We start from the raw sequence: 27,310 nt of genomic DNA, 5'->3' as shown, positions 1-27,310 counted from the left end.
TTAGGCACGATGCCGCCTGTCTGTGTCTCCATAGATTACTGCCTGTCTATATAATGTGTGATTGATGCTTTATGTCGCTCCTGTACACTTTTACTACCGTGATATACACAGCACATTTTAAACGCACCCCTGTGTGTGTCCATGCACGTGAGGGGCCATCAACCACTCTAGCATGGCATCACATTGACAAAGCCTCTGAGGGAAGTGGAGGGTTATGTTGGCACAACGCCAGTCCTCACTTCATCCTGCTGCTCTCTCTCTCTCTCTCTCCTTTCTCCTTTCATCCACTCAACCTTCCATTGTTTTACATTTTTTCCTCCATCCTTCACCACCACCTGTTCAATTACAGAGATGAGCTATGGCAGAGATACTGCCTTGATATCATTTCAAGAACAGTGTGGGGTGTGTTTTGGGGAAAAATATATAATATAATATGTCCCCTTGAACAGCAGTGACTCAGCATTCTAACCAAAGCACCATTTTAATGCCTTTCTTCCCTGTTCAGTTTATTTGACCTAAAACAACATCTATTTCACTGATGTGCAAAATGTGAAAAACTCTGATCGGTCTCTTATCCACTTGATGCATCTTTTGACTTTAAACAATCCTCCATCTGTGTCAGACGACAGACAGAAAAACCTTCTGGCTTTCCCTCCGAGAGACAAAATTACAGAGTGATAAAGAGACAAAGGGATGAAAAACAGGCCAACCAGAATGAAAGAGAGAAAGTGACCACAGGAAAAGAGAGCGAGAGAGAGATAAACAGAGTGAGACAGAGACACAGAGAGAGGAGATGGAGGCTGCCTCGACTCCGAGACTGACAAGCAGACAAACCATCTGTCATAACAACAGACAGTTCAAACTGGGTACACAAACACACAGACAAACCCACTCATGCACACTTTAAGCCCTTTATCCTCTCTTGAAGAGACAAAATGCGTGTGACACAAACACCCCGGGCAAAACACTCCACATGCTGCGCTAAAAGACGCAAGCTGCACCAGTCAAACCAGCCGCTCTAAACACAACATTCACACAATAGGTTAAAAAAAGACTTAAATCAAGTGCCATTAAGTTAAGGCTGCATACTTTTTAACCTTTGCACCCATTTGATTCCATAAAACTGAATCTGTTGTTGACGCCTGAACTCTGTCCTCCTAGATACAATAAAAAGACAGAGACACACACACACACGCCCCTCTCACCTGTTTTCTTTTCCATTTTGCAGCAGAGAGTGTCTGTCACCGCCGGATCGGTCTGTACACACATATGTGTTCCTTCGAGTCATGGCACTAGCAGGGATGTTATTCTGGAGAAAAGAATCATAAACATAAATTGACTGAAGTTAATTACAGCGGTTGAAGACAAAGGTTTTCTTTTTATGACCTGTGATGGCTCTGCCTGTATCGGCCTTGCGGAACATTAGGAGTTAATCTGACTCCTGTTTACACTCACTGAACTCTTTCTATTTCTATTTCATGCTAAATCTCTAAATCTGGATGAATGTACAGCACATCTCAAGGTTTTTACATGTGCTTCTCTCTTTGAACTCTCGTAGTATCAATGTTGATCTATCCTTAATGTTCTGTAATCTGAGGGAATGGGATTAAGCCAAGTGGGAGGACTCACAGGACCTGCTACATTGATAAGAGATTAAAAGTGACAGATTGGTAACACGGGGCAGGTCTCTAATGTATCCATTTGGCCTTACCGATGTGGAGTTAACCTCCTTGCGCCGGTCGGGTATCTCGGCTTTATTCGGGTTGTGAGCAGAGCTAACCATGGGACTGGACGGGGTCGGGATGCTACGGGAGCCAACTGTATTGGTGCTTGGTTTGCGGATCGACAGTCTCTCCTCTTTAAGCCCCGCCCCTTCACCTACACCGCTGGGACTTCGTTTGGGGTGCGCTGACCCTGCAACTGCAGGACCACCTGGAGGAATCAACAGAGTTCTCAGTGTCAAGTGTAAAACAAATGCAACCAGGAGTATGTCATTAGTCCTGATATTTAGCCGTACAGAAGTCAGAGTGTCGCCTCTGACGGTGGTACGTTGAGGCGCTGCGTTGCGCTTTGGCGCCAGAGGAGGAAGACTGTGCACCAGAGGAGGAAGATGAAGTAGAATGTTTGCTTGTTCCATTGGAGATGGTGCCGGGCCGGATCCGAGCCAGACTGAGAGTGCTGCCCGACCGGGAGTCAGTGCCATCCGTCTGAGGGACAAATACACACAGATCGAGTAGATGACATAACAGAGGTCTAATCACAGATGGGAGAGGGATGCTTGTGTTTATACAGTGATTTAAATAGAATAAGTTATGACAGCGCTCCAACAATCAGCATCATCTCCATCCTTAGTATCCTTAGTTGACTAATTACAGACGGAAAAAGTCCCAACAAACTGACACTCACTTCATTCTTGCGTCCCAGCAGCAGGTACGTGGCAGTGATCTCATTGTACTTCCGAGTGGTCAGCGAATCTCTGACCTCTTCTCTGCCAAATCCCATCCCGACAATCACATCTGAAACCAGACAAATAAAGTTAAAGACAAAACTTCAACAGGATTCACCCAGGCACTATCTACACAATCCATCAAGAGTCCTCTAAAGTCACCAAAGTGAAAACCCAGATAATCAATTACCATTTACATCCATTATTGGTTAGTAAAAGGTGTTTCTCACCAATGCGGCTGGTATCACTGAAGTCCTCTGTGGGTTCTACGAAGGGCTTCAGCTCATCGGCATCGTAGCCGATATTAATCCACTTATCTTTCATTATTTGCTGGTGATGGGAAAAAAACAACATTGTATAGGTCTAGATTGTGACCCTGGTGCGGTCATTGTGTACATGGTTTACTATATAATTATGCACTTCTTGTTTATATGGCTAACAGACCAATGAAGCGTTCTCCTCACCTCCAGCGAGCAGCGCTTGGTGGGGTTCAGGACCAGGAAGCGGCGCAGGATTCCCTCGCAGTCTGTGGACATGTAGAAGGGCACGCGATATTTCCCTCTCAAGACGCGCTCTCGCAGCTCCTGGACACAACACACATTCACACAGCTTAAGTTTAAATTTACATTGTAGAGGATGCGTTATGGAAACAAGTAACATTGGTTTAAATGTGATAAATGTTAAATGTTATGCTGGATTAATGCCGCCACCTTTAGGTTCTGCCCATCGAAGGGCAGTGAGCCGCTGACCAGCGTGTACAGGATGACGCCCAGGCTCCAGATGTCCACCTCAGGACCGTCGTACTTCTTCCCCTGGAACAGCTCCGGGGCAGCGTAGGGCGGGGAGCCGCAGAACGTGTCCAGTTTACTGCCAGCAGTGAACTCATTACTGAAGCCAAAGTCGGCTATTTTGATGTTGGAGTCGGCGTCTAAGAGTAAATTCTCTGCCTGATGGAAGCAACGTAGACAGTAGAAGAGTATTATTGTGATGGGTGTTTCAAAGTGCTGGAAGTGATCATAAAAATATCATTACCTGTTAAAAATGGACATATCTTAAGAGATTTAAGAGAACCCTCACCTTCAAGTCTCTGTGAACAATGTTCTTCTGATGACAGTAGTGCACCGCTGAGACAATCTGAGGGCAGAGAAAGACAAGATGACATCTACTGCATTAATTGATGTTTAGGCCCACAACGCTTGTAGGTAAGAGTTTAACTGTCCTATTTCTCTCCAAGTAGGCATGCAGTGCAGTTCTGGAGTTGTACAGACCTGTCTGAACTTGGCTCTGGCCTCTTTCTCCTTCATTCTGCCGTGAGCCACGAGGTAGTCGAACACTTCGCCTGGGATAAAAAAAAAAGGTATGAAAACATGTTGTACTGTAGGGAAGCAATGACGTTAATTAGCACAATCACATCTGGATTTCTGAATGTCCTCACTTGTGTGTTTATGTGTTTAAATTTGAATGTGTTCTCAAATATCCTTTCAGGAGGTTTATGAGCTCAGAGCTGTTAAAAGGCTTCAGATCCAGTAGCATGTGTTTTTATAGCAGGAGGCATCACCACAAAAACTGTTGTGTATGATGCTATTATTATTTGTGTATTCTTTAATGCACTAGTATAAAATGAAGGGCATCGTAATTGTTAAGAAGGGTCAAAAGGTCAGGTGTGCAGCAATTATTTTGTAGTGCCATACACACACATCAGATTAGAAAAATCTTGAATGTTGAATTAAATCATAGTCAACACAGTTAATACCTGAACCCTGTGTGAAAGTGTGTTAACCCAGGACAGCTGTCAGCTGGTGAGCTGCTGCCTCCTTATTAGGCATTAAAAGTAAGAGATTACACAACATACAGAGAGAGGGCAGCAGAGAGAGATTAAGGGACTGAGAGGAAAGAAAAATAAAGAAGCTGCAAAAATAGATGAGTGCATGGGAAACAGCAAGATGAATGAGCAGTAGTCCAAAACGAGTCGCCTTATTCAGATCTCACTGATCTGTGCATGTACCCTAAATTAACCATCGGCTGGACCATTCAATACTACCCAGTGATGATCAGGGTGGTTGTCGGTGTCACTCACCTCCACTAGCGTACTCCATAATCAGGTAAAGTGTCTTTTCTGTCTCGATCACCTCAAATAACTTGACTGTAACACAAAGAGAAAAGGACTGTTAGCATGGAAACACACACACACACATCTAGTATGCACACACAGCAGATAGGAACGCACCTATGTTGGGATGATTGAGGGTTTTCATGATGCGTACCTCTCGAAACAGCTGAAAAAAAAAAAAGAAATCATCAGAAATACACAAAATCATGGTTTACAGTTCACAGCTGCTGCATCAATCTTAACCCTTCACTTGTTTTTCTGACCACCTCTAAACCTGTGGTCATCCAGAGCATCCCCCTGATGCAAGGCCTCCTCCCCTGGGTGTGCTTTTCCGCTGCCCCTCCCCTCTTTCTCATCCATCACTGCGCTCCAGACTGCTGCCTCATCCTGCCACTCTGATGCCATCTCTCTCTCTCTCTCTCTGTCTAATTAAAGTAATGCATTTGTCTGTGAACTCCATTTAAAAGATTACAGACGGAAATCACAGTGGAACACGCTGATCGCCATGTCATGAGACATTTTAAACAGCAGATGTAATTACAGTTAATGTAAACCAAAGAACCACAGAAATACCAACATACAGTGTCTGTGTGGACCCCGTTCATCCATCATTAACAGTTTTTATTTGGTTAATAGTGACAAAGTGAGACATTCTGGCCCTGCAGGGGAAGTAAGACTTCACTAGGAACAGTGTGTGTGTGTGTGTGTGTGACAAAAACAAAGCAAGTGTGTGTTACGAGGGAGTGTGTCAGCAGGAAACTAACACAGAAATAGAAAATGAGGCAAAAAAACAAAGCAGAGCAGATGAGGGTTGGCTGTAGAGGAACAGAAAAGCCAAGAAGCCAAACTAACAAAACGAAAAAAATAAAAAAAAGAGAGAAAATGAGAGAGAGAGAGAGAAGGGCCTCATCAAAAAAAATCTCTCTAAAAGAATAAATTACACGAGTGAAAAAGTGAAAGCTCTGAAAAAGAGAGAGGAGAGCCACTGAAAAGAACACAAAAGCAGGAATGCATTGAAGCCTTCATTGTAGTAAGTGAAGCTCAGCTGCCCTGGGAAACACTCCTCCATTATCTCTGGTTTTCTCCCTTTGTCTCTGTTAGTAGAAAATATAATCCTGCAGCAACACCTGAATCACTACTGCAATAGTATGTAATCAATAAACAGTACAACAAGCAAATGACGATGAACACACAAAACTATCATAATGCCATATTCTTATAGTGACAGATTCATGTTAGCCTTTTAGCTTAGCACAGATGCTGGATGCTAACAATACACATAAGAAGAGAGCAAATAAGACAGAAGAAAACATAACATGATGTCATAATGTGTGCGCACGCCTGCACAGCGGTATGTTTTATCCACATGAGACAAACTCCTGGTGTCTGACAGACCCGGAGGAAAACAACCCGTTTATTCACACTCACAGACACACAAACACACACAATGCACAACTGCACATATCCTCAAATTAGTCACATTCAAATACCCAATAAATTATGCACAAAATATAAGATAAGGTTGGGAAATATTGATCACGACATTACCCTCTGTATGTTAATTAGCCATATGTGAAGCCATACTGCTGCAATAACCTTATATTAAATCACATATATGAACCACAGAGGATGTTATCTGGTTATTGATGATATGACACAGGAGCTTTTTTTTGAATTCAGTGCTCTTCAAATGGGAAGCTGCCTTGTCATAAACAGAGATGTGGGTCCTGAGGGAGTGTGTGTGTAATTGAATTAAGTGCGTGGTGCATCAGCTGTTCATCTGAGCTTTAAGAAGAATTATCTGCTAAGCTTCTCCTCCCTCACCTCTCTCCTTCTCCTGCCTCACTCCTTTATCCGCCTACCTGGTCCACTGCAGAAACATATTTCTTGCTGATACATTGTGTGTTTAGACAGAGCACGGTCTGAAAGGAGGCTGCTACGACCCAGAAACCTTTTCAACTGGCCAGGAAATTGTTGAGTCACTGCTATTGATCCAAACAATTCTCAGTAAAAGCAGCTGCAAAGATCAGCAGATTAGGGATCACACACTTTGTATTCATGCTTTAAAAATGCATGTTTTTTTTTTGCAGCGTTTGTCCACAGCTTCACTGCCTGTCACCCCCTCTTAAATCACTTCCTGTTTCTCTCCCATAGCGATTGCCACCGCGTCACAGTTGCCATAGAAACCCAGGTATTAATCCGTGGGCTCAGATCTCCTGCTCCCCAGGGAGCGTTGTGAGAAGTCATGGAACGTCAAACACATGGCAGGAGGTGCATGCTCTCTCTCTCTCTCTCTCTCTCTCTCACACACACACACACACACACACACACACACACACACACACACACTGTACTGACACACAGCTGCTGTCCTTGTATAACAGAATGTATTGATTTGTTCTTGTTTTTATGGGCCTTAATTTAATTAAAGTGTGTTTATAGCTCTTGCTTATAAAAGGCATTTCAGGGAGAGATGTCATAACCTGTCAGTGGTGTCCTTCCCTCATTTTTCGTTCTTCTACTTCCTTCGTGCCCTCTCTTTGACTCCTCTGCTCTCTCCTGCCACCTTTCAGGCCGCATTAATCAACATCTGAGCATTCACATCATCTCTGCCTCTCTTTCTTTGCCAGGAATCATCAGCTAAGTCAGTGCTCTCACTCTCTTTCCTGCAAGATTTACACAAAGAAACTTAATGACAGACCGTTTTTTTTTTTTTTTTTGCTTTCTCACTTTGTGAGAAGTGCTGCGTCTGTGTGATTCATGTGTCTGGCCTGCCAGTCTATTGACCTCTGGCCTGTTCATCTAAGCTTCTCCTCTGCTGTGCATTTGCACAAACACAGGTTCAGAGAGGCAGCACGAAGGAAACAAAGAAGCAGAGGAAGACAAATGAGACACTGATAATTCTTCTTCCAGCTCTGCCCATTCGCATCTCCACTGCTGAACACAGTCAAACACACTGAACATGTAAAAACAGACACAGCTGTTCAGACATCCAATCACAAGACCAGAAGTTCTGAGAAAAAAAAAGGGGAAGAGAGGGAACGACAAAGAACGACAGAATGAGAGGATGAATAAACTCGCCACTGTGATGTCAGAGTACATGCTGTGAATGAGCCTCTGTTTGTGAAAACTGAACAAAACTGTTCAGCTCCGAGTCCATTACTGCAGTGGTCTAAAAGGCAACTGTAAAACAGCATTAAGCATGATTTCTGCCGTGATTTCTGTGGCTAGAAAAGCACATAAAATGGTCAGACACACCATTACCACAAACGTCTGTCTGATCTTTGCTGCTGTAACAAACAATTCTAACATTAATTAGCATACATTTCAACATAATCCACTCACTTTCAGTCGCTACTCTGTGATGTACTTATCACATGTTACAGGACACTTGCCTCTGTTTACGTTTGTTGCTTGGAAACATTTGGATATAGTGTATGTTTCGCCTGGTTTGACCTCCATCCTGTCCCTCCATTCATTTAATGTACAGGAGTAACTGGAGCTCTCAGCTGGAGGCAGCTGAATCATTAATGAAGAGAAGCTGGAGTTTTTTTTTCATTCATTCATTCATTCATATTGTGGAGTGTTTGACACAGATTAATCCTGACTCTGCTTAATCAGACAAGAAAACATACAGTGTATAAATAATATACCAGATAAACAGACTTCTTCTTCTACTGTTGTATTCCTGTTGCTTTGAAGATGAGCTGGTGAGAAACCCCCTCTGCTTTCCCTCTGTCTGCCCTCTTGTCCCTTTTATTGTCTAATTATTCCCCTTTCACAGTAACAACAATGTATAAAACAGGAACAATATGATTATGCAGAGACGCCCACACAGGGACAATATGCTGAGTATAATAGCAGATAATGCCATTACACATGTACACAAAGGCGGAGCAGAGAGCGTGGAGGCCTGTATGAGAGTTCATCATACATGTTGGCCTACACCAGGGGTCGGCAACCTGCGGCTCCGGAGCCGCATGAGGCTCTATCATCCCTCTGTTGTGGCTCCCAGGCAGCGAGCTCATTTTTATGCGTCACGGTTGCGTCCTGTACGCAGCACCTGTGACACCGGACAAACTGGTGTTCGACAGCCTACATGGAATGACATTCCTGACACTTATAAGAACATGGAAAAGTAGCCTATGGATCCCCATACTTGTGCGAGCTGATGTTTTCCATCATGAACTACATGAAAAAGTAAACATCGCTCCAGCCTCACAGATCAGAGCTCACAATCCTTCGTGAAAATCAAAGCGACGTCTTACAGCCCTGAAATGGATACGATACGCTGTGCAGTGAAGTTCAAGAGCAGAACTCACATTAACGAGGTGAAAGAAATAATTCTGAAAATACATATTTTTATATCGGACCCTGAACTACGTGTTTCATAATTCAGGTTGACTACTGTAGCATGGAGGAAAATGAAATAAAAATAACATATAAACTGGCATTTTTTGTTCAGATAAATATTATATCTATCTATATTAGGCCTATATATAGATTAATATTACCTTTAATTTAGTGGTCAGATAGGTGTAGATTAGTAGTTAGGGGTTTGTGGATCCGAGTGTGCTTTAATCAGTGGGAAACCGGCCCAAATGGCTCTTTTAATGCTGAAGGTTGCCGACCCCTGGCCTACACACACACACAGTGTGTTGTCTACGGTTCTGCTCTGTATCTTGTCTTTCTCCGGGTCCCTGCTTCAATGCCATTTCCCCTAAACCATCCGCACCTCCCCGTCCCAACACGACTGCCCCCTTTGTTTGCCTGTCTGGAATTTAGCTCCTGGCTGAAGGGGCCTGGGTGAGGGACAAAACACACTTCACAGCGTTAGATAGTGGCTCAAACTCTGTCTGGCATGCACACACACACACACACACACACTTTACTTTTGTGTGTGCATACTAGCTGGATGGCTGCCTGCTAAATTCTCCTGTTCTCCAGGCTTTTGATGGGGCCCTGCATAGTCTGGCAGATTATCCAACAACACACACCACAGGGGAAGTTCGCAAAAAACATCAGGTCCTGTGTGTTGCTTTTACAAACCTTTAACAACAAAATGTTTAGCATTCTTTTGCCAGAAAGCTACAAAACAAATTCACAGGTCTTCCTGTCGATGTGTGAGTCTGAATTTTGAATGTTACATTCCACCTGACGTTAGGATTTCCAACGAAACAACAAAAGTAAACAGAGGGTGCAGCTTTACACTCAATGACAATTCAAATATAAATTCAGGCAGATTTGTGTTCCTAATTTGCATCTATTGTGTAGCTGATCTGCTGTGCTGTGTTTTATGTGAACAATAATATGCATAACGCATGCACACACTTTCGCAATGCAGGCTGTTCTTCTCCTGAAACTGAATATACTTTCCAAAGACCATAACCCCACAATACTCAACGTCCCTGTAGTTTAAGGAGGCATGCTACAGCTGTGATTACAGTGGAGCTACTACTGCAACACAGCGCCTGCGGAGAAAAGGAAAGTGGGACACAGTAACAAGAACAAAATGAAAAGATGATGAAGAGGAAAAGAGAGGAGATAAAAAAAATGGAGCAATGGGAAGAAGAGAGAGAGAGAGGGAAGTAAATGGGGCATAAAAACTACAGTACAGAAAAGTTGACAAAACACCGACTGAGCCAGAGGAGACAGAGTCCAAGTCGAAGCCGAGCTTCTGTAGAGAATTAGCGAGCTGGCAGCAGAAGCTGCTGTGTGTGTGTTTCTGTTTTAACTCAGCTGAGAACACTACAACTTCTGAATATTATTCTTGTGTATATTGAAAAATCGCAAAGTATGTGTAAGGTCCATCAGGTCCACTGAAGCAAATAAATCAATCTCACATCAAAGACAACACTGTGAGCCCCTGCTGCAGTTATTTCCATTAAAAAGACACATCCGCTAAAGTTCAGACATTCAGTCTGTATAGTTTGAAGAATACTTCATATATTTCACTTTCAATCTGTTTATAAGAAAATGGCTTCCGGGGAGAGAGTTGATTGAAAACTGTGTGTGAAAAAAGGTGAAAAGGAGAGAGTGTGGAGATAGTAGTGTGTCACCTGGCAGCACACACACACACACACACACACACACACCTTGTTAAAACAGGATCTTAGCTTAAATACATGGTGTAATTAAATAGGCATGTAACCGCTGGAACAGAAGGCAAACGATGTGAAATGAATCTCACGACTGCTGCTCATGCACAACAACCTCATACACACACAGACAGGCATTCATCACCTCAGAGTCAGTAGTTTATCAGGTGACAAAATACACACAGTGCTGTGAAGTGTGTTGTGTAAGATGACACGATGATGAAATAGTGATTTCTATAGACTGGTTTATGTGTACATCTGCTTCAGTTAATGTTACAAATGGAATCAATACAATACTGGGAAGCTACCGAAGGAAAAGAACAAGGCAGGTGACTGAATGAAGCATCTGCCCTGAACTTCAACCAATCAGATAGACCAACCGCCAAAGAGGAAACACAAGCAGCTGCGGAAGGTTTTTCAGCACTGGTAAATTAGAAGTTATCATGCTGTAGATGATTTTTTTTGGCGTCTTTGTGAGAAAACTACACACAATCAAGTTCAACAGTGGCTTTTCCTAACATAATAAAAAATTAAGTTGTGTTTCTTCCATCTTCCATCTTTGTACATTCTTCACAGGAGTTACAGACAACTGAAAAGCTGTGGGATCTATAAAGGTTTGATTCAGGGATCAGTCTACATCCTGTTATGACTAATGGTAATTTAGCATGCAGGGGCCTCTGCAGACAATTTATTAAATTTGCAAAGAGACTGCATCGTTTGTCTGGTTTCAGGCTTAATTTACCCAGACGTCACAGTCATTTAGGAACTTTAAGGAACTCTGTAAAAATCTTCTATTTTTTCTCGTTATATGTGAACTGTTCAGTCAATGCAGCTGTGGTAACAGCATTAATATTACGTAAAAATCACAAAGAAGTGTCACGTTCAGGATGTTATTTCAAGAGACAAAGGTGTCGAGATAGAACAGCGACTTTAACAATATAAGAAAGTCCGCTTGTATGTCTTCAGCCTGAAAATCATAATAATGGACCTGCTCTCTTTGCTGGTATCTAGGCCAGATAGACCAACCAGCACACAGAGCCAGACATCATCAATAACCCAACACTGTGTTATCAATACAGTCAAAACCTAGACTCTGGTGTTACCTAACAAGCTGGGATTTTCATCGATGTGCAAGCCGTGTATTCATATGTGTGCAGTACTGATGCAGTATTGATCTCGATGAGGTGTGTGTGGGTTTGAAGGTGCGTATAAATCTGACAAGGCCAAAGGCAGAGCTGCCGCTGAATAAAGAATCACTTGTATGAATGGTGAGAACTGTTCTTACAGCTGTGAGCTTATCAGACAAACTGCTGCACAGGCAAGGTTAAAACTACTCAAATGACAAAGAGCCCTGACGTCATTGATCTGATGCAAACAGAAAAAACTGTGAGAAACGGTACAGTGCACAGAACACAGGACAGGCCGAAGGACGCAGTTTGGCTTGTTTTTCTGGATGATGACGATTTTTAAATGTTCTTTTAAGATTTCAAGCTTCAGAATAAAACACTACAATACCAGCCTAACATCAGATCATCCTTTATCCAGAGTTAAATCTGCACTGACGGCATGAAAAACTGCCAATATGAAGTCACAGGTTTTCCACATGAAGCCTTTACTGGAGACGGCTCAACTACTGATTTAAATGCTGCATTATTTACAAAAAAAACTGTTTAAAACAGGATGCAGGCCTGACGCAGCGCATCTCAATGCTCACCACAAACACATGCAATGCATCTCACACACACAAATAGATGCAGCAGGCCAAGGTCAGACAGGAAAGGGCTTAATCTCATTAGGGCAATGAATGCAGCAGATGCAGTTAATACATGACCCAGGGTGTCACTAGGCGAGCACACAGTGACGTACATTACATCAAGCCTTTACACTGCTTCGTTCCAGCAGACTGAGTGGATCAATGGTGGTTGTAAAAACTAAATCAGAACTTATTGCTTGGAATGAACATGTGAGCGCAGAGTTTATGAAAAGTTTAAATCATCCTAAAACACAAACAAGCCAATTGTCTCAGCTCTGAACAAACCGTCCCTGCACTGATACTGAGTCTGTTTTTTCAGCTCTTAGCCTGAATCCAGCAACTTAACAGCCAGAAGGTCAAAGTTCAGATGGCCACTGAAAACAATGGCAAAACCGGTGCACCTGATGTAACACAACAAAGTAGAATGAGGCAAAAAATAAATGCGTTTTTAATGTTTAAAGGATAAAATAAAATGTCACTCACCTTCTGTAGGCTGGTTGGGTTGAGTTGTGTTTTATCGATAATCTTTATTGCAACCTGGGAGGAAACAAAAAAAAAGTATAAAAAACTGATTCCACCCTAAAGAAATGAGGCTAAAAAAATCCTACTGACACCAACTTTACCTTAAACACACAGGTAGCACTACACCCTGAAGTACTGCATCACATTTGTCTTGTTTTGTGTATTTACTGCGAGTTAATAAAGTCCGATTCAGTCCGCACACATCCATAACTATGAGAGAATTTTCATTTTTAAACAAAAGTCCTGTCCAAGTCCAACCCTGGTGCAACTATTAAACATAGTGTAGTTAATTCAAAAAAAATGTAGATTCTCTGCAGAGAATCAGTGTGTTTTACAGCGTGCAAAGATTACTACATAAACCAGGAAGGCTTCATATGAGGGTTAACAACACAAGGTGACCCGGTCAAAGACTCTAACAAACCCGTCTGTAAACCTCTGATGTATGACTTCTGCTTTATGTGGGTGGAACACAACAGCTCTCACATGATCGGGCCAGTGGCAGACCCACAAAGTTTCTTCAGCCTTGAGCTATCACTTCAGCTCATGTAGGTTAGGGTTTTATTTTTTTTTTACAAGATTGAAGTGTATTTGAATACAGGGAAGAAGGCAGCTGCTGCTGAGTTTTCACAGATTTTACTTCAGAGTCTCCCTCAAACTCACCTCTCTGCCGGTCAATATGTGTCGTGCCAGTTTGACTTTGGCAAAGTTGCCCTTGCCGATGGTTTTGAGGAGCCGGTAGTTTCCGATGTGTGGTTTCTCATCTGAACACAAGGCGATGGAGTTACGACATCGGGCACCAAGTGACCGGCTTGACCAGCCGGTACCCTTATCTGAGCGGCTGGCCGACAGGGAGGTATGCTGAGGAGAGAGAGAGAGGGAGAGAGAGAGAGAGACATTAAGGATGGCTGAACACTGCTGTCTGTAACACAGACTGTACCTGAACAATATTGTTGAATTAGCTTGTAAAGGTGTTTATTTAAAGGATAAATAAGTGAAAGAAGGGCCTAACATTGACAAAGGCCTTGATATGTAATCATGTGATTGCAGCCTGTTACCAGACAACCAAAGTTAAAAAGCAAGGGTTAACCAAGGCATTTATGATTCTCATCTGAACCCTCATGGTCCACATTCCTCACATTCACATGTGAGACCACAGAGGCATATGACTGGACGACATGAGGCGGCACATTGATCTGCAATGTAAAAAAAGACAAAACTACAAACTGGCAAGAATAAAAAAAAGTTACAAGTCGTCTCACAACTGATGAAATCCACCAAGAAGACCGCTTTCAACAGCGTGACCCCATCTGAACTCTTTAAGTCAAGCTGGGGTTTTGAGGTCTTTTAGTGCAAACATCACAGTCTAATCCCTCAATCTGCTTTCCTGAGAAACAGAAATATCCAACGGTAACCCATCTGTAGTGAGGATGACATGAGGAGCGATGAAATCAGAAAGAAAAGGGGAAGCATCGGAGCCTGACTTCAGCAGCACTTCAGTTCCCGTCTTCAGACGTGACGACCATAAAAAACACAGTGTGGGCAGTATAATTTTAAAATACTGCTGTTAAACATTATCCAAGGTTCCACCCACTTTTACAGGCGCAAAGAGAGAAATGACAGAGCAGAGTAAGTCAGCGGTATGTAAACAGTCTCTGACGAATAAGAGTTGTGTCAGTCGTCACAACACACTTCTTTCCTGCATAGGCACCTTTGAGTGCACGCTGCTGTCTTCACTGTGTGATGCATCTGAGGATTTCATAGTAACAGTCTGAAGGAAACACTATTAACACTTTTGCTAAGACTCACTGCCAAATTACAAACACAGTCATGATCAAAAGGTGATAAATTGATCACCTGCAGGTGTGCAGGCTTCTATACAAGCGTTTTTATCAGAGTTTAATACTTAGACTAAACCTGCAGTTCATGCAGACCACAACCATAGCTGCACTGAGGAGTGTAGAATATTTTGTCATTTAAGTAAATTGTAGTTGAGGCATGTAGAATAAAGTGTGTACATTTCAAGCACTCCACATTCGCTGGCAGGTTTTGGGGATCTGAGGCTTAAACCCAGTGAATCAGAAGCTGCAGGAGCTATAAGGAAAAACCATGTGGGAGGGTGACAAATGGCATCAACTAGTAAGAGAAGTGAAACTGTACTGAAATGCATCAACCCAGATTCTTACTGATGATACTAATATTATTGATATATTAGAGCTACTAGAGATATTAATATCTATGGTATTCTATCTTTAAAACTGGTGAAGGCACTGATGCTGAATCAGACTCTCCTCTCAGTCTCTTTCCCCCATCCTCCACCTTCATCCACCTGTTTACATGATGACTGATTGGCTGTTACCACCTCATGAGCCCTGCCCTCTTCCCAGCATCCTTTGGGATTCAGAGGGCTTGAATTATCCCTCCTTTCCTGCTGCTTTTACTGCACCCTCTGTCTCCATCTCTCTGCAGTCGTACATCTCTTTAAATTCTAAAATATTTTATCTTTAAAGGAGAAAATTATTTCAACAGTGCAGATAGAAGCAAAGCACAAACATGTATATATTCTGAAACAATATTAATGCAGCAGTATGGTAAAGAAAGTGGGAACACTGAGGTACTATAAAACATTATGGCGACCTAGCAGCTGTGTTTCTTTTTCAAACTTATTCGGCCACCTTCATTTTCACCTCCTCCTCCTCTTCCTCACCCCTCCCCCCTTTATTCACCCCTTCTTCTCACTTCCCTGGTGCCTCCCATCCCCCAGACAAATCAATTTGCCTCCCTTACTCTGTTCTCCTCGCCGTGCCTGGACACGCCCTCTCTTTTGTCTCCCGCTGCTATCTTCATTTTCAGCGACCTCACATCAATTTGAGCTTCGTGCTGCCCTCCATCACACACACCGCTCCCATCTACCCTCCCCCGCCCCTCATCCGACATCCACTCAAGGAGCTCAGTCCATCGATTCACCCACACCTCCTGATTACCACACACTTTGATTCAACAAGGCCTGTGTGTGCTGGTAGAGGTTTAATGGAGTCTCTATTACTGAAAGACGGGGTAGCAAAGGTATCTGGGTGGGCAGTGGGGGGATGGAAAGCCCCCCACATCATTATGGATGTATGGTGACATTTGGTATAGAATATGGATGAAGGGTTAGTGGTGTGTGTGTGTGTGTGGAGGAGTTTGTTACCATATTATTTGCACATTCAGCAAACAAGCCTCACCTTCTAGCAAACTGATAGAACTCCGTTTTAGTAACTGTCCCTTCATTTTTACTCACTGCTCAGCTGGTCTCACCTCTTTATTCTGCTGCTGGAAGAGTCAAGGATGCAACTGAACTCTGATCTTATTTAAAATCACATTTGTCTTTCAGTGGGGGCTACTTCCGTTCCATATTTTAATGTGATGGAATTATGCAGAGTTGAGAAGGAAGTTCCAAAAAACCACTGGCTCCAAAAGTGAGTCAATCCTCATAGACCTCCATGTCCAAATGTCCCACTTTACAACATAATGCAGAACAAAGAAGGTTTTAGCTTCTACTTAAAAGTGTGCAATGCAAGCTCAACAAAGTCAGTACTTTAAATACTTGTGTGGTTGACAGGAGTGACAGCTTGACGTCATTTAAACAGCAACATGCTGAACATATGAAGTGTGACAAAGGGCCTGACATGAACAGTCAAACATCCGCTGTTATCTATCAAGGTTTAAAATGTTGTTAGGGATCATTTACAGAGAAAGGCCTTGTTGTACGTGTAGCACACCACTGACCAGATGACATCATGACATGACTGAAGGATGGTTCTGCGGGTACCTAACCCACATGCTTCCTTCTGGCTTTGCTATTGTACAGTACGGCAGCTATCTTCCATCTGTGCCAGTCTGTGTGGGCGTACAGCTGAATAAAATGCATGTGAATGGATGAATGGAATCTCTCATGAATCTTGCCATGCTCTTTGAATATGTGCCTAATCTGACTGCATACAGTCACACTTTTATGCTTCACACCTAATAGCTTCTTGATTGCTTTTTTTTTTTAGATGCTGCTTCTATTCCTTTCTTCCATCGGCTGCTAACATGAAGAGCAAATGTGATTTTCTCTGCTCTGTTATTGTAGTTTTAAAGGGGGAAGGCAGACAAAGCTACGTCAACACACGCATTGTGACGAACACAAACGTGTTTCCAAACAATGGATCACACCCTGAGGGAGGTGTCCTGCTGTAGCAGCCTGGATCATTTTGAAAGTGTGTGTGTGTTGCTGTGGTGGGGAGGTATTGAGTAAAGACAGGATGTGTGTGACGTTGGTAGCCTGAAGAGAAATGTCGTAACCTCCAGCCATCCTCAACCTCTGCTAACACACACACACACACACTGACCCACAGTGCCAGTCCAGCTTCCTCTTTCTGTGTGACGGCCCTTGTGTGTCATTGGCCCTAACACACACCTCCTCTATCATGCATGACAGCAGACAGACACTCTGTCTCCAGCACATAACAGGAGATAAAAAAATAGATGTTACAATGAACATTTCTTAATAGGTCGTGACCTGTGCACAGTTTCTTCCAGTCTGTGATAATACAACGTGCTTTGCACTGTCCTTAAGACGAAATCAGAGGTTGTCGGTGATCAGGCCTGGCGTTGCAATCAAGAGTGCGTGTATGTGTGTTCAAAAGTCAGAAACTTTTAGCTTGCGTCGCTTCCTGTCCTGGCGAGAGAGAAAGATGTTACCGTGATGACAGCGGACGTGTCACATGTTTTGCTGCAACACTCAGTGAGTGTTTCCTGGCAGGCCCCGAAAGGAAGAGACAGCTGCCAGAAAGACATGTCAGTCGACAGAAAGACAGACAGGCTGTCTGATACTGTGTGGAGCTGCTGCTTGATCAGCTGCTGAAGCCTCATACATACATACACGTGGAGTCCACAGCCATACCCATACACTCAGTGAAAGGGTCCATCTGAGGCATCCTTCACTACCAGGGAAAAGAAGAAGGACACACTTCAAGGAGCCTTCAAATTTTAAATGTCATACTGTTGGAATGTTATTGGTCTACAGATGTGTCCTTCCAAAGAAGCAAACTCTCAACTGGGACAAAGCTTCTGTCCTTATGGGCTGCTATCATAGAGGAACAAGCACAACATACAGAATCAATCCTCATCGTCACACAAAAAACCTGAGACACAGCTCCTGTTTTTCATTAGTGAAAGTTTGCGGACGACTAAACCAACACAGCAGCTGAAAGACTGTTCTTGGCTTCTGCCAGACTCACTTAAATTCCTACCAATAACCATTAGCCGGAGTGTGACTCAGACATGTGCTGTACAGTGTGTCCCCGGGGCAGACTGAGCGAGATCCCATCTACATAGAAAGTAAAACAATAAATAGCCCTGTTTTTGCACCATGATGCTTCCTTTGTCACCTCCACTGTGTTATTATTTTGGACTGCACTTGACAAAAGACAAAAACCATGTGAGTTTTCTAGACGTTTGCTGGACAACATGGTGAGTAACATCTAAACGTTCCGACCTATGTGACGCAGAAGACACATATCTAAAAAGGACAACTGCCCAACGTTAAAGGGTTAAAGACGGCCTTCCTCCTCCAGGCTGACATTATCTGGATCCAGTATGCAAAGTGTAACTGGATTCCTCAGTCTGGAAGTTGCAGGACTGCACACACACACACACACTTTCTGTTTGCCTCTGGAGGTCTGCCACATTACTCAGCATATCATTCACCACGCACTGTGATCATCAGACCAGGCTGAGTAAGGGTCAGATTTATTCTGTTTGGATCAACAGAAGCGGATTAAAGAGCTGAGTCACTGCTTGGCTAGACCTCCATTTCTCTCTCTGTCGCTACACAGATGGGTTCTTCTCTCTGTAATGATCTGTTCCTAAAAAGCTGCGTCGCTGAAGAAAGTGGATTTAAAACAAACAATTCCTATTAAAAAACAAAATATAACCGGCAACCTAATTACAAAGATTAGACCTAAATATATGGCAACGCTCCTCAAAAAGGTCTTATAGGGGAAGACACGTGCAGTCTGATGATCAAGACGAGTACAGTTACTCGACAAGTATAAAAAGGATTACAGAACGCCAATTATAGTCTTCCTGTACACATAAATCATACACACCACATGCAGAATATGAATAAATCTCAACCAGAGACAGTTACATTTTCTTATATCCTCTCTTAACTGGTGGTTTGCTTAAAACCAGGCATTGACTCCAATAAGTGTGTATAATCCCAGTAGAATTGTGGGCTGAACCTATAAATTTGAAATCTAAGTTAACCTTCAAATTTGCTCCATATGTCTTGTAACGTGACTGAAACACTGGATGACACAGACAATGGTCTACTTTTTACTCCCTGTATCTTAAAAAACCTTGCATGAATTTCACATTCGACTTTGTAATTACTGCTACCCACTCATTTCTTCAATATTTCTGCAGCTTTGTTTCTTCCCAGGCTGCAGTGTGATCAAAATGACTCCACAATTATGCTGCTTCCTCTTGCCCAAAGCAATTTTTCTGAAAAGTCAAAGCATGGGGCATGATGATGACACAGAGTCATGACTCTGCGTGGTAATATCTCCAAAATGAAATGTAATTACTGCTTGCAGATGAGGATTATCCTCAGACTGAGTGGTTAAAACAATGGATTTCCATGTCAGATGTTTTAAATGTGCATTTATTTAACGCTGCTTATTACAAAAGGTTGCCTGCAGAATATTGTAAGACCTCGCATGACACAGCAGTTCCAGACATACAGGAGCTGCAGTGTCACAGGCTCCGTGTTAGCATAAATAAAAGACTATATTTTGTTGTGGAGCATCAGTCTGCAGCAGCTAATGGACAGAAACAGTGACAGCTGCTACTGCTGAAAAGTTTCCTCTGGTTAATAACAACCACACTGTCATATATCACATGATATATTACCACATACAGCTTCAAGTAAACAACATGCAACAAAGACTACACATCCGAAATGTGCCACTGCTTAAAAGTATACACATTAAAATGAAGATTTGCTTCATTTAACTTAATTTTCCTGCCACTTCACAGACTCCATGGAGCTTCATGCCTGACAAGAGACTCACACTAGAAATGTAAACACACTTTAGACAGCAGGAGGAACCCACATTATATCTGTACGGGTTAAACAGCAGCAGCTCAGGCCCGAGGAGACACACTGAGAGCAGTAAGTCGACACCTGAATGAGCCCGACAGCAGAAAAGGCCGACTGCACAATGAACACAACAGACTGACTGTGTGCTGTGGCTGTGAGCGTCTGAGCATCTTTTATGCTCGCCTGCTGGTTCGTTTTGTAATTGTGTGTATCTGTGCGATAATGTACGTGTCTGCAGGATTCTGTGTGTGTCTATGAAGAGCGTCATTCTTCACATGGAAACCCGATCGTCAGAAAACACCACCTGTTCAACGTGTAACCTGGAATTACAAAAAAATCGCTGGAGGGGAAACGATTTGTATCACAGAGCCATGACAGTTACATTTGGATTTTGTGCCAATCACTTTTAATTATTGCGTTTAACCAACACATAATTACTTTTGATGCTGTGCATCTAATTTATGGGTTCCCTCTGTGACTCATCATCAGTCTTACCACTACCATTTTACCACTTAAGATTACAAACAGGGCTGCTAATGGATGTCACAAACATACTAGTACGTTATAAAATACCATAAAGCACCCGTGTCTTTTATATATTTTATAAAACAGATGATTTCATCATCACTGTTTCATGTCTTGCACCTCCATGCAAACAGCACAATCAAGACTACAAGTAGAGAAAACTCAGACAAACACAGTTAAAAAAGACGAACTCATTAAAAAAAGAAGAAATGACAGTTGAATGTCTTTCATTACTAATTTTACCAAAATGTATTAACAGATGTGGATACTGACTTTTGCTGTTGGACTGCGGATCATGTGAGCCAGTCATGGACTCTGGTTTTGCACTGAGGGTTGCAGAATATTTTGTTTATAATATAAATTCTTTTTAGTGGGGAAACTGTGTGCTTGAGACATGTAGAACTAAAGCGGTCGTGATGAAATAACACAACGTGGAACTTAGATGTGGTCAACAACAGATCAGTAGGTTACACAGGGTACATTCAAGGATCCTTGGAAATCAAACGTTTCAATAGCAATGTCTACACCAATGAAGAAGAGCACCAGCAGCATTTGCTCGCTGAACTCTTGTCGACAAGAAGACGATGCCAAAGTGCAATTTGGAAAACAATGGACAGTAATGTTAAGCAATCTGAGCGGGGAAAGTAGATCCTTGAACTTTCTTAAGTTAAGCTCTTAAACTCTAACATGAACCCTTTTACAGTTTATTCAGCTTAATACACAAACAGTTTTCCGCTCCTGCCCACCTACATGTGTTAACTGCAGAAACTGTGAGCTCTCTTGCTCGTAGGCACTTTGGCCTTAGCTCCAGAGGCAAAACAGATGGTAACTCAATCACAACTCCAGGGATTTAGGCGGAAAGTTTCCCTCTAACTGGTCCACTTCTCTGACCTTTGGGCTACTGGTGGACTCACAACTCAGCAGCACACAGTTCAGATGCCAAATGCAGGCCTGAGCATGGCACTGTGACTACTACAGGTCATCTAATCATCCTCCTTGGGCATCCAAGGAGAGTGCCAGATTTCGGGGGAAACATGTCAGGACAGCAAGTTGATGAATCTTCTGCTTGTACAGGGAACACAAAAGCCCCACTCTGCCCTGCAGTGGCATACATAAAGACATGTTGGCCTTTTTTGTAAGAACGCTCAGCTGTACATGTGCGCACACGCAGTTCACCCACACCTCTTATGTGACTTGCTTCTCTCTCTCACACACAAATGAAACCTCATGACTAGCCTGAAGCAAAACAGTTAAAAAGCAAAGACCTTCACAAACAAAACCACCACACAAGTACACGACACACATACATATATTATTATCTAAAATGCTTGCAGCCCTTTAACAAATGCAGGTTTAGCAGGTTTAAGGTGAAGTTATCTGCATGAGGGAGATGAAGAGTGACGCAACCTCACAGAGATCTTAAGTTGATTTCACAAAACAAAATATGTCTACAAGAGAAATAGATGCTAACAGGGAGCTAGTATGTAAGAAATGTGATTTAGTCCTGCAGTAAAGTCCGTTCTGCTCGATTATTTGTTAGCTTGTTAGCTAGCAACAACTTATAAAATGGAAAATGTATTTGCTGCCATCTCAGGGGTCAACTAGTGTTTTTATGAAACACCTCAACTGGAAATCCAGCATAATTCGTTCTTTGCTAGGACTCAAGTGTGCGTTTTGTGACTGTGGAGTCAGAAGCAAACACAAGAAAGAGAAGAGAGGCAACGGAGAGAACAGAGAGTGCGACCATGCAAATCCTGGACCCTGGTGTGAAAGTGGCTGGCTGCCGTGTCATGTGTGCTGCGACTGAATAATAACTCGATGTGGTGATAATGATTTCAGAAGATGACAAAGCCGCAGGAGGATAAATATCACAGGTCGAGTTGTGTAACTGTTTGTGATGCTATGCGAAAGGATTATGAAACAAGCCTTTCACTCACTTTCTCTCACTTACATACACAGAATGCACAGATACGTGCACCGGCATGTTTAAACACAGCTACATACAAGATAACATGTCACGTATACGCCTGTATTTACTCTTTTTCTTCAGAATTCTATAGCTTTTAGTCATCTGTCTAAAAAAAAGTGATAACATTCAACTCCTATAACTAATATTTACTTAATTCAACACAGAATGGAAGAAACCTCTCATAGGAAAAGTGTGTGTTTGCTGGATGAGAATGGGTGAAGAAGTGCAGGGTGGGAGCAGTGATATGGAGATGGGGGAATGGAGGACCCCCTGTAGTTGCCATGGTGAGGTTACTAACAAGAGTGGCTTGTGCTTGAGTGAGGACAGCAATCACTCTGCTGCCCTGCTCACAGTTACGCACGGCCTAATAAAAGAGTTCTCTCCTTGCGGCTTTGTCGTATTTTTTCTCTACAGCATCACAGAATGAAACAGGTCGTGTTCAGTGAAAGAAAAAAAAAAGCTTCAGAGAAGAACTGCTGCACACCGAACTCATGGCTTCATGTATCCTGTCTTCACAGTCAGACTAGTTCTGTTGCATCAGTACATGCACTCCACCACAAGCAAACGTCTGACAGTGATGAACTGCGTCAAGCACTTAAAAGCAGCAGCAAACAAGTCGATACATCATGTGTTAAAAAGTACCGGTAACAGGAAAAGGATTATTACTCATTTAGCCACAGGCAGCAGTGCACAGTGGTCTGATGGTGGGCATCTTTTACTCTTTATGTTTGTGGTGGTGTCTAACACCCTTAGCACTAGTCAGAGTGTTGTAGGTGGCTTTTTTCAGCTAATTAATCATGCTGAATCAGCACCGGAGCCTACAGATCATTGAGATGGCTCTGATTGAATGTTAAGAAGTATGGCTGTGTCCAGACTCACCCACTCACTCCCTGCTCTCTATACGGGGACTCCAACATGGTGGGCACCATATCGTAAAAATCATGAGGAAAACCAGCTGAATCGTTTTCTGACATCGTTAACCACTTCATGGCTGTCGGCATAAATAAAACACGCTGATCTCAGGGTCTAAAAATTCTCACTATAAAATGGCAAAGACACTATATAAAGCCCTATATAGTGAGTTAGAGGGGATTTCAGACATGCTACACATGAAACATCTGATAAAGCAAACAAATAGGAACAATGCTGGTAACAAACTGGTATCTGAACATGTTCTCAAGATCACGATGTGAAAACACTTCCTCATTTACTTTCGTCCATTGACGAAAAGACTTCTTGGTTTACAGTTTGTATGTCTGCAATCGCTTCTTGAATAACATATACAGTCTACTGCCACCTACTGGTGTGGAGGGTTACTTCATCTTATCCAAAAACGTACAAGCGACTAGTTGATCTCCGCATCTCTACTTCCAGAATGAATCTCTCCTCTTACATGGCTGTGGCTGTGTGACGGTTGCTATGTTAAGTCAGCGAGAAAATATACCGAAAAGTCTCTGGTTGTCTGGTGTTTGACTTCCTGTCTGCCCGATCTGGTTGGTGTAAATTGGCGTGTCTTGGACTCGACATAGCTCAAAAATAGAACAGCCGCGTATCAGTGCAGAGCTACGCTTTCTGTGATGCTTCTGAAAAGCGCTTGTGTGAATACTCTCATTGACTAAAATGGAAAAAGCGCTTCACAGCGACTGCCGCTACGCTGCAGTTACGCATCTGGTGTAAATCTGGCTCTAACAGAGGCCTACCAGCAATCAACACCTAACTAACAATCCAGAGAGAGAATTCACCGTCAGAATCACAAAGCAGCTTGCAGGCAAAAGCATAACTCAACTTTACAGCTTTCAGCGAGAATAAAAAAAAACAGTTTGATTTATATTGTGGTTGGTGCATGAATCCCAGTACAGACAAGACTCACTGTGGGAAAAGGTCAATGTGAAGCCAGGTAAACCAGACACAGTCTGTCTGACAGTCATTGTTAGTAAGGGATAATTGCACAATATCCAAGCAGGAGATATGCGTGGATCGAGGTTGTGACGACATACCCTTTAAATAACCTTTAAACATAGGAGGGAAGTATTGTGTGTTTTGTCAGCTGCTGCGAACGGAAGTCGCTCTTTGTTAGAGCATCAAATCCAGAAGGACTGAGTGATATTTCAGGTTGGGGTGAGCGAGGTGCCCTTGAGATAAAGGTCTGGATACTTAGTCTGTACAGCTGCACTACTAATGTGACGTGGTTGATTCAAAACTCGATGCCCGGTCTCAACCACAGAAACAGACACACCAGCAGGACAAACCTGGCTAGTCTGACACAGCAGATTTTGCAGCATTGTGAGCCGTCTGTCACAGTTTCATTAAAGCAGGAACTGGGCAGACCAGACAGGGTGGAGGGGAGGGGATGGGAGGAGGAGGAGCATAGGGGAGAGGAGAAGGTGAAGAGCTGAAGCTGAGGTGATGGAGGAGGGATGGGTGTGGAGAGGGCTGGGTGGCCTTGCATCAGATGCATTAATTATTGATCAGCTGGAGGAAGAAAGCAGAAAGCGTCCCCCCTGAAGACTCAGGCGGATACAGAAGGTGCATCGCCTGCTCACCATGTCATCCATCCATCCATCCATCCATCCTGGCCAGCCTGTGTGTTCCAATTGTAACCCGTCCCAAATGAGCCAGGAGAGATTAGCGCGTCTGTGTCGCCTCATTTGATTGCAGCTGCTCTCTGCACATGGCAGACTAATCTCAGGGTTTCAGGTGACTATTATGATCCTCAAAAGCACAATAAAACACCTTTAATGGTGAAGGTGGCAATCAGGTGGCGCCCTGTGTTTGAATCGGGTACTTACATGGTCCGGGTTCCTCTCGTTCCCAGGCAGTGCCGTGCGTAAAGACATATTCGTCCCTGAGTGCGCTTCGCGGTCCAGGAGAAAAATCAAAAAGTGGGTTTGTGTTCACACCGGGTCAGAGAAAAAGCCTGGCTGTCAGTCCCAACAGGCTCCGTGTATGAGGGGTTTAAAAAAAAAACTTCACTTCTCATACAATCTTCATTGTCACAGTCCGTGAAGGCAGCACAGATCACCAAAGACAGTGATCCAGCTTAAACTGATGCGTAAAAAAACAAACAAAGTGGTTGGCTACATCCACCTCATGTCTGTCTGCTGTTGTTGGTACCAACCCTGCCTCATCTGAAGAGGAAAAACACCCTCCTCTTCCTCCTCCTCTTCGCTTTTCACGCTCCCCCCACGTTATCGTATCATTTCTGTGGACGCAGGCTGAGTCGTTAACAAAACAATCCCGGTGGTCACCGCTTTACCTTCAGCTGCATCTTCTGGTGAGGAAGAGGAGAACGCTCAACCATTGAGGAAGCGGATGAGGGTTAATAAGAGGAAACACAGCCGCGGGCTGTGTGTGTGTGTGTGTGTGTGTGTGTCAAAGACCACCACAACCACAGGCTGAGGAAAGGGGGAGTTTCTGTCCCTGTTAGCTAGCTACTGTGATATTTCTGGGTGACTAACGTCTCCCACGGAGGAACGGCCCCTTAAAGAGAACCAGGAACCGGCTGAAGCAGCACTTCAGACACACACACACACGGAGCTTCTGGGTGGATAAATCAATGCCAGACTGCGGCTGTTATTAAAGAAAGCGACGGATGTGCAGCCTCCGGTTCTTCCTCTCATTTCAGTCCGGCCTTAGCTCCTCTCTGTCGGTTTGTCCTAGAAGTGCGGTTGCGGTGAGTGAAAAGTCTCCCCGGGACACAAAAACAGGTCTCCTCCTCGGTGTCAGGACCGCGCCGGTTTTTTTTTTTTTATGTTTGTTTTCGGAGCAGTATTCGGTGATAAACGGGATCCCCGCAGCAGCTCCACGGGAGCACGGTGACGAGAGAAAGAGGAGGACCGTCAGGAAAGGCAGGGCTGCTGCGTCCGCGGCCGCGCACACTCACACGAGTGCGCGCATCTCTCTCACGCTGCCTTCAGGGACTCCGTATAAAAATCAGTCTTTAGAGAATGTGAATAAAACGCATGCGAATAAACGAAACCAACAGAAATAAGTCATTTTCTGTAGTTGAATAATTATATAAATACAAATTAAAGGACATTATTTCTTTCACAAACAAACCACAATGAAACAACGCCATCTATTTTTGTCTTTTAAGGTAGTCTATCGCCTCCTGGTGGCTAAAACTATGCAGCACGACACATTAGTGTTCCTAAAGTCATTGTGTGGCTCAAGATTATTCATAGAATCTATTGGCTGTAAAAAAAAACAAATTTAAATTAAATTAAAATTAATTACAACTTTTTTGTCTTTTATTGTTTTTATTTGGACACCACTGCCTTCTTAGCCAAGAATCCTAACACTCGTCTACAATCCAGTATCTGTGACGCTAAGGAAAACACTGTGGAACATGTTTGTTTATCCTTTGTTTTAAAGGATAAATACAGACTTTATTCTAACATTAAGTCGTCTAAAAGCCTCATACACGAGCTGGAGCCAGGAAAACACCATATCACCATCAACAACATTCTGTTTATAGCCCAACTCAAAAATCTGCAGTCATCGAGATCGATGTCTCTCTCACAGAAACAGCTTTGGATTGCACGGCAGCACAGAGCTTTTATTTTGCTGTTTATTGTCAAAGAATACGCACAGTGTGTGCGCTGAGTACCTGAACAATATGACACCTGTTCATATTTTATGTCTGGTGTCAACTTTGTGTATCTGAAGTATTCACAGAGACAACAATGAGGATGGAGATAAGAGGTGCAGAACACCCACAACCTTTATGGAAAAATGTGAAATAAATACAAGCTTTTGTTC

At 43.1% G+C, this 27,310-nt stretch overlaps 1 protein-coding gene across 5 annotated transcripts in view; it reads right to left on the bottom strand.

The window, feature by feature from the left end:
- mark4b (MAP/microtubule affinity-regulating kinase 4b) overlaps nt 1-26,401 on the bottom strand; it is a 51,997-nt gene extending 25,596 nt beyond the window's left edge. For all 5 annotated transcript variants that reach the window (XR_003671566.1, XM_028419086.1, XM_028419087.1 and 2 more), the window contains exons 1-14: nt 25,339-26,401; nt 13,590-13,787; nt 12,891-12,944; nt 4,674-4,722; nt 4,524-4,589; nt 3,715-3,785; nt 3,524-3,580; nt 3,157-3,393; nt 2,911-3,030; nt 2,677-2,776; nt 2,407-2,516; nt 2,018-2,207; nt 1,712-1,932; nt 1,206-1,309 (exon numbers count right to left, since the gene is read on the bottom strand). Coding sequence is in view for 4 of the 5 variants with exons in the window: in XM_028419086.1 (XP_028274887.1) it covers nt 1,206-1,309; nt 1,712-1,932; nt 2,018-2,207; nt 2,407-2,516; nt 2,677-2,776; nt 2,911-3,030; nt 3,157-3,393; nt 3,524-3,580; nt 3,715-3,785; nt 4,524-4,589; nt 4,674-4,722; nt 12,891-12,944; nt 13,590-13,787; nt 25,339-25,386 (1,625 nt within the window). In the remaining variant the exon portion in view is untranslated. The remainder of the gene's footprint in view (nt 1-1,205; nt 1,310-1,711; nt 1,933-2,017; nt 2,208-2,406; nt 2,517-2,676; nt 2,777-2,910; nt 3,031-3,156; nt 3,394-3,523; nt 3,581-3,714; nt 3,786-4,523; nt 4,590-4,673; nt 4,723-12,890; nt 12,945-13,589; nt 13,788-25,338) is intronic.
- Nucleotides 26,402-27,310: the final 909 nt, after the last annotated feature.

The sequence above is a fragment of the Parambassis ranga genome, chromosome 13 (genome assembly GCF_900634625.1).
Source record: "Parambassis ranga chromosome 13, fParRan2.1, whole genome shotgun sequence".
Classification (NCBI taxonomy): Eukaryota; Metazoa; Chordata; class Actinopteri; family Ambassidae; genus Parambassis; species Parambassis ranga.
The sequence above is the reverse complement of the archived record's forward strand: the minus strand, read 5'-3'. Positions and strand labels throughout refer to the sequence as shown.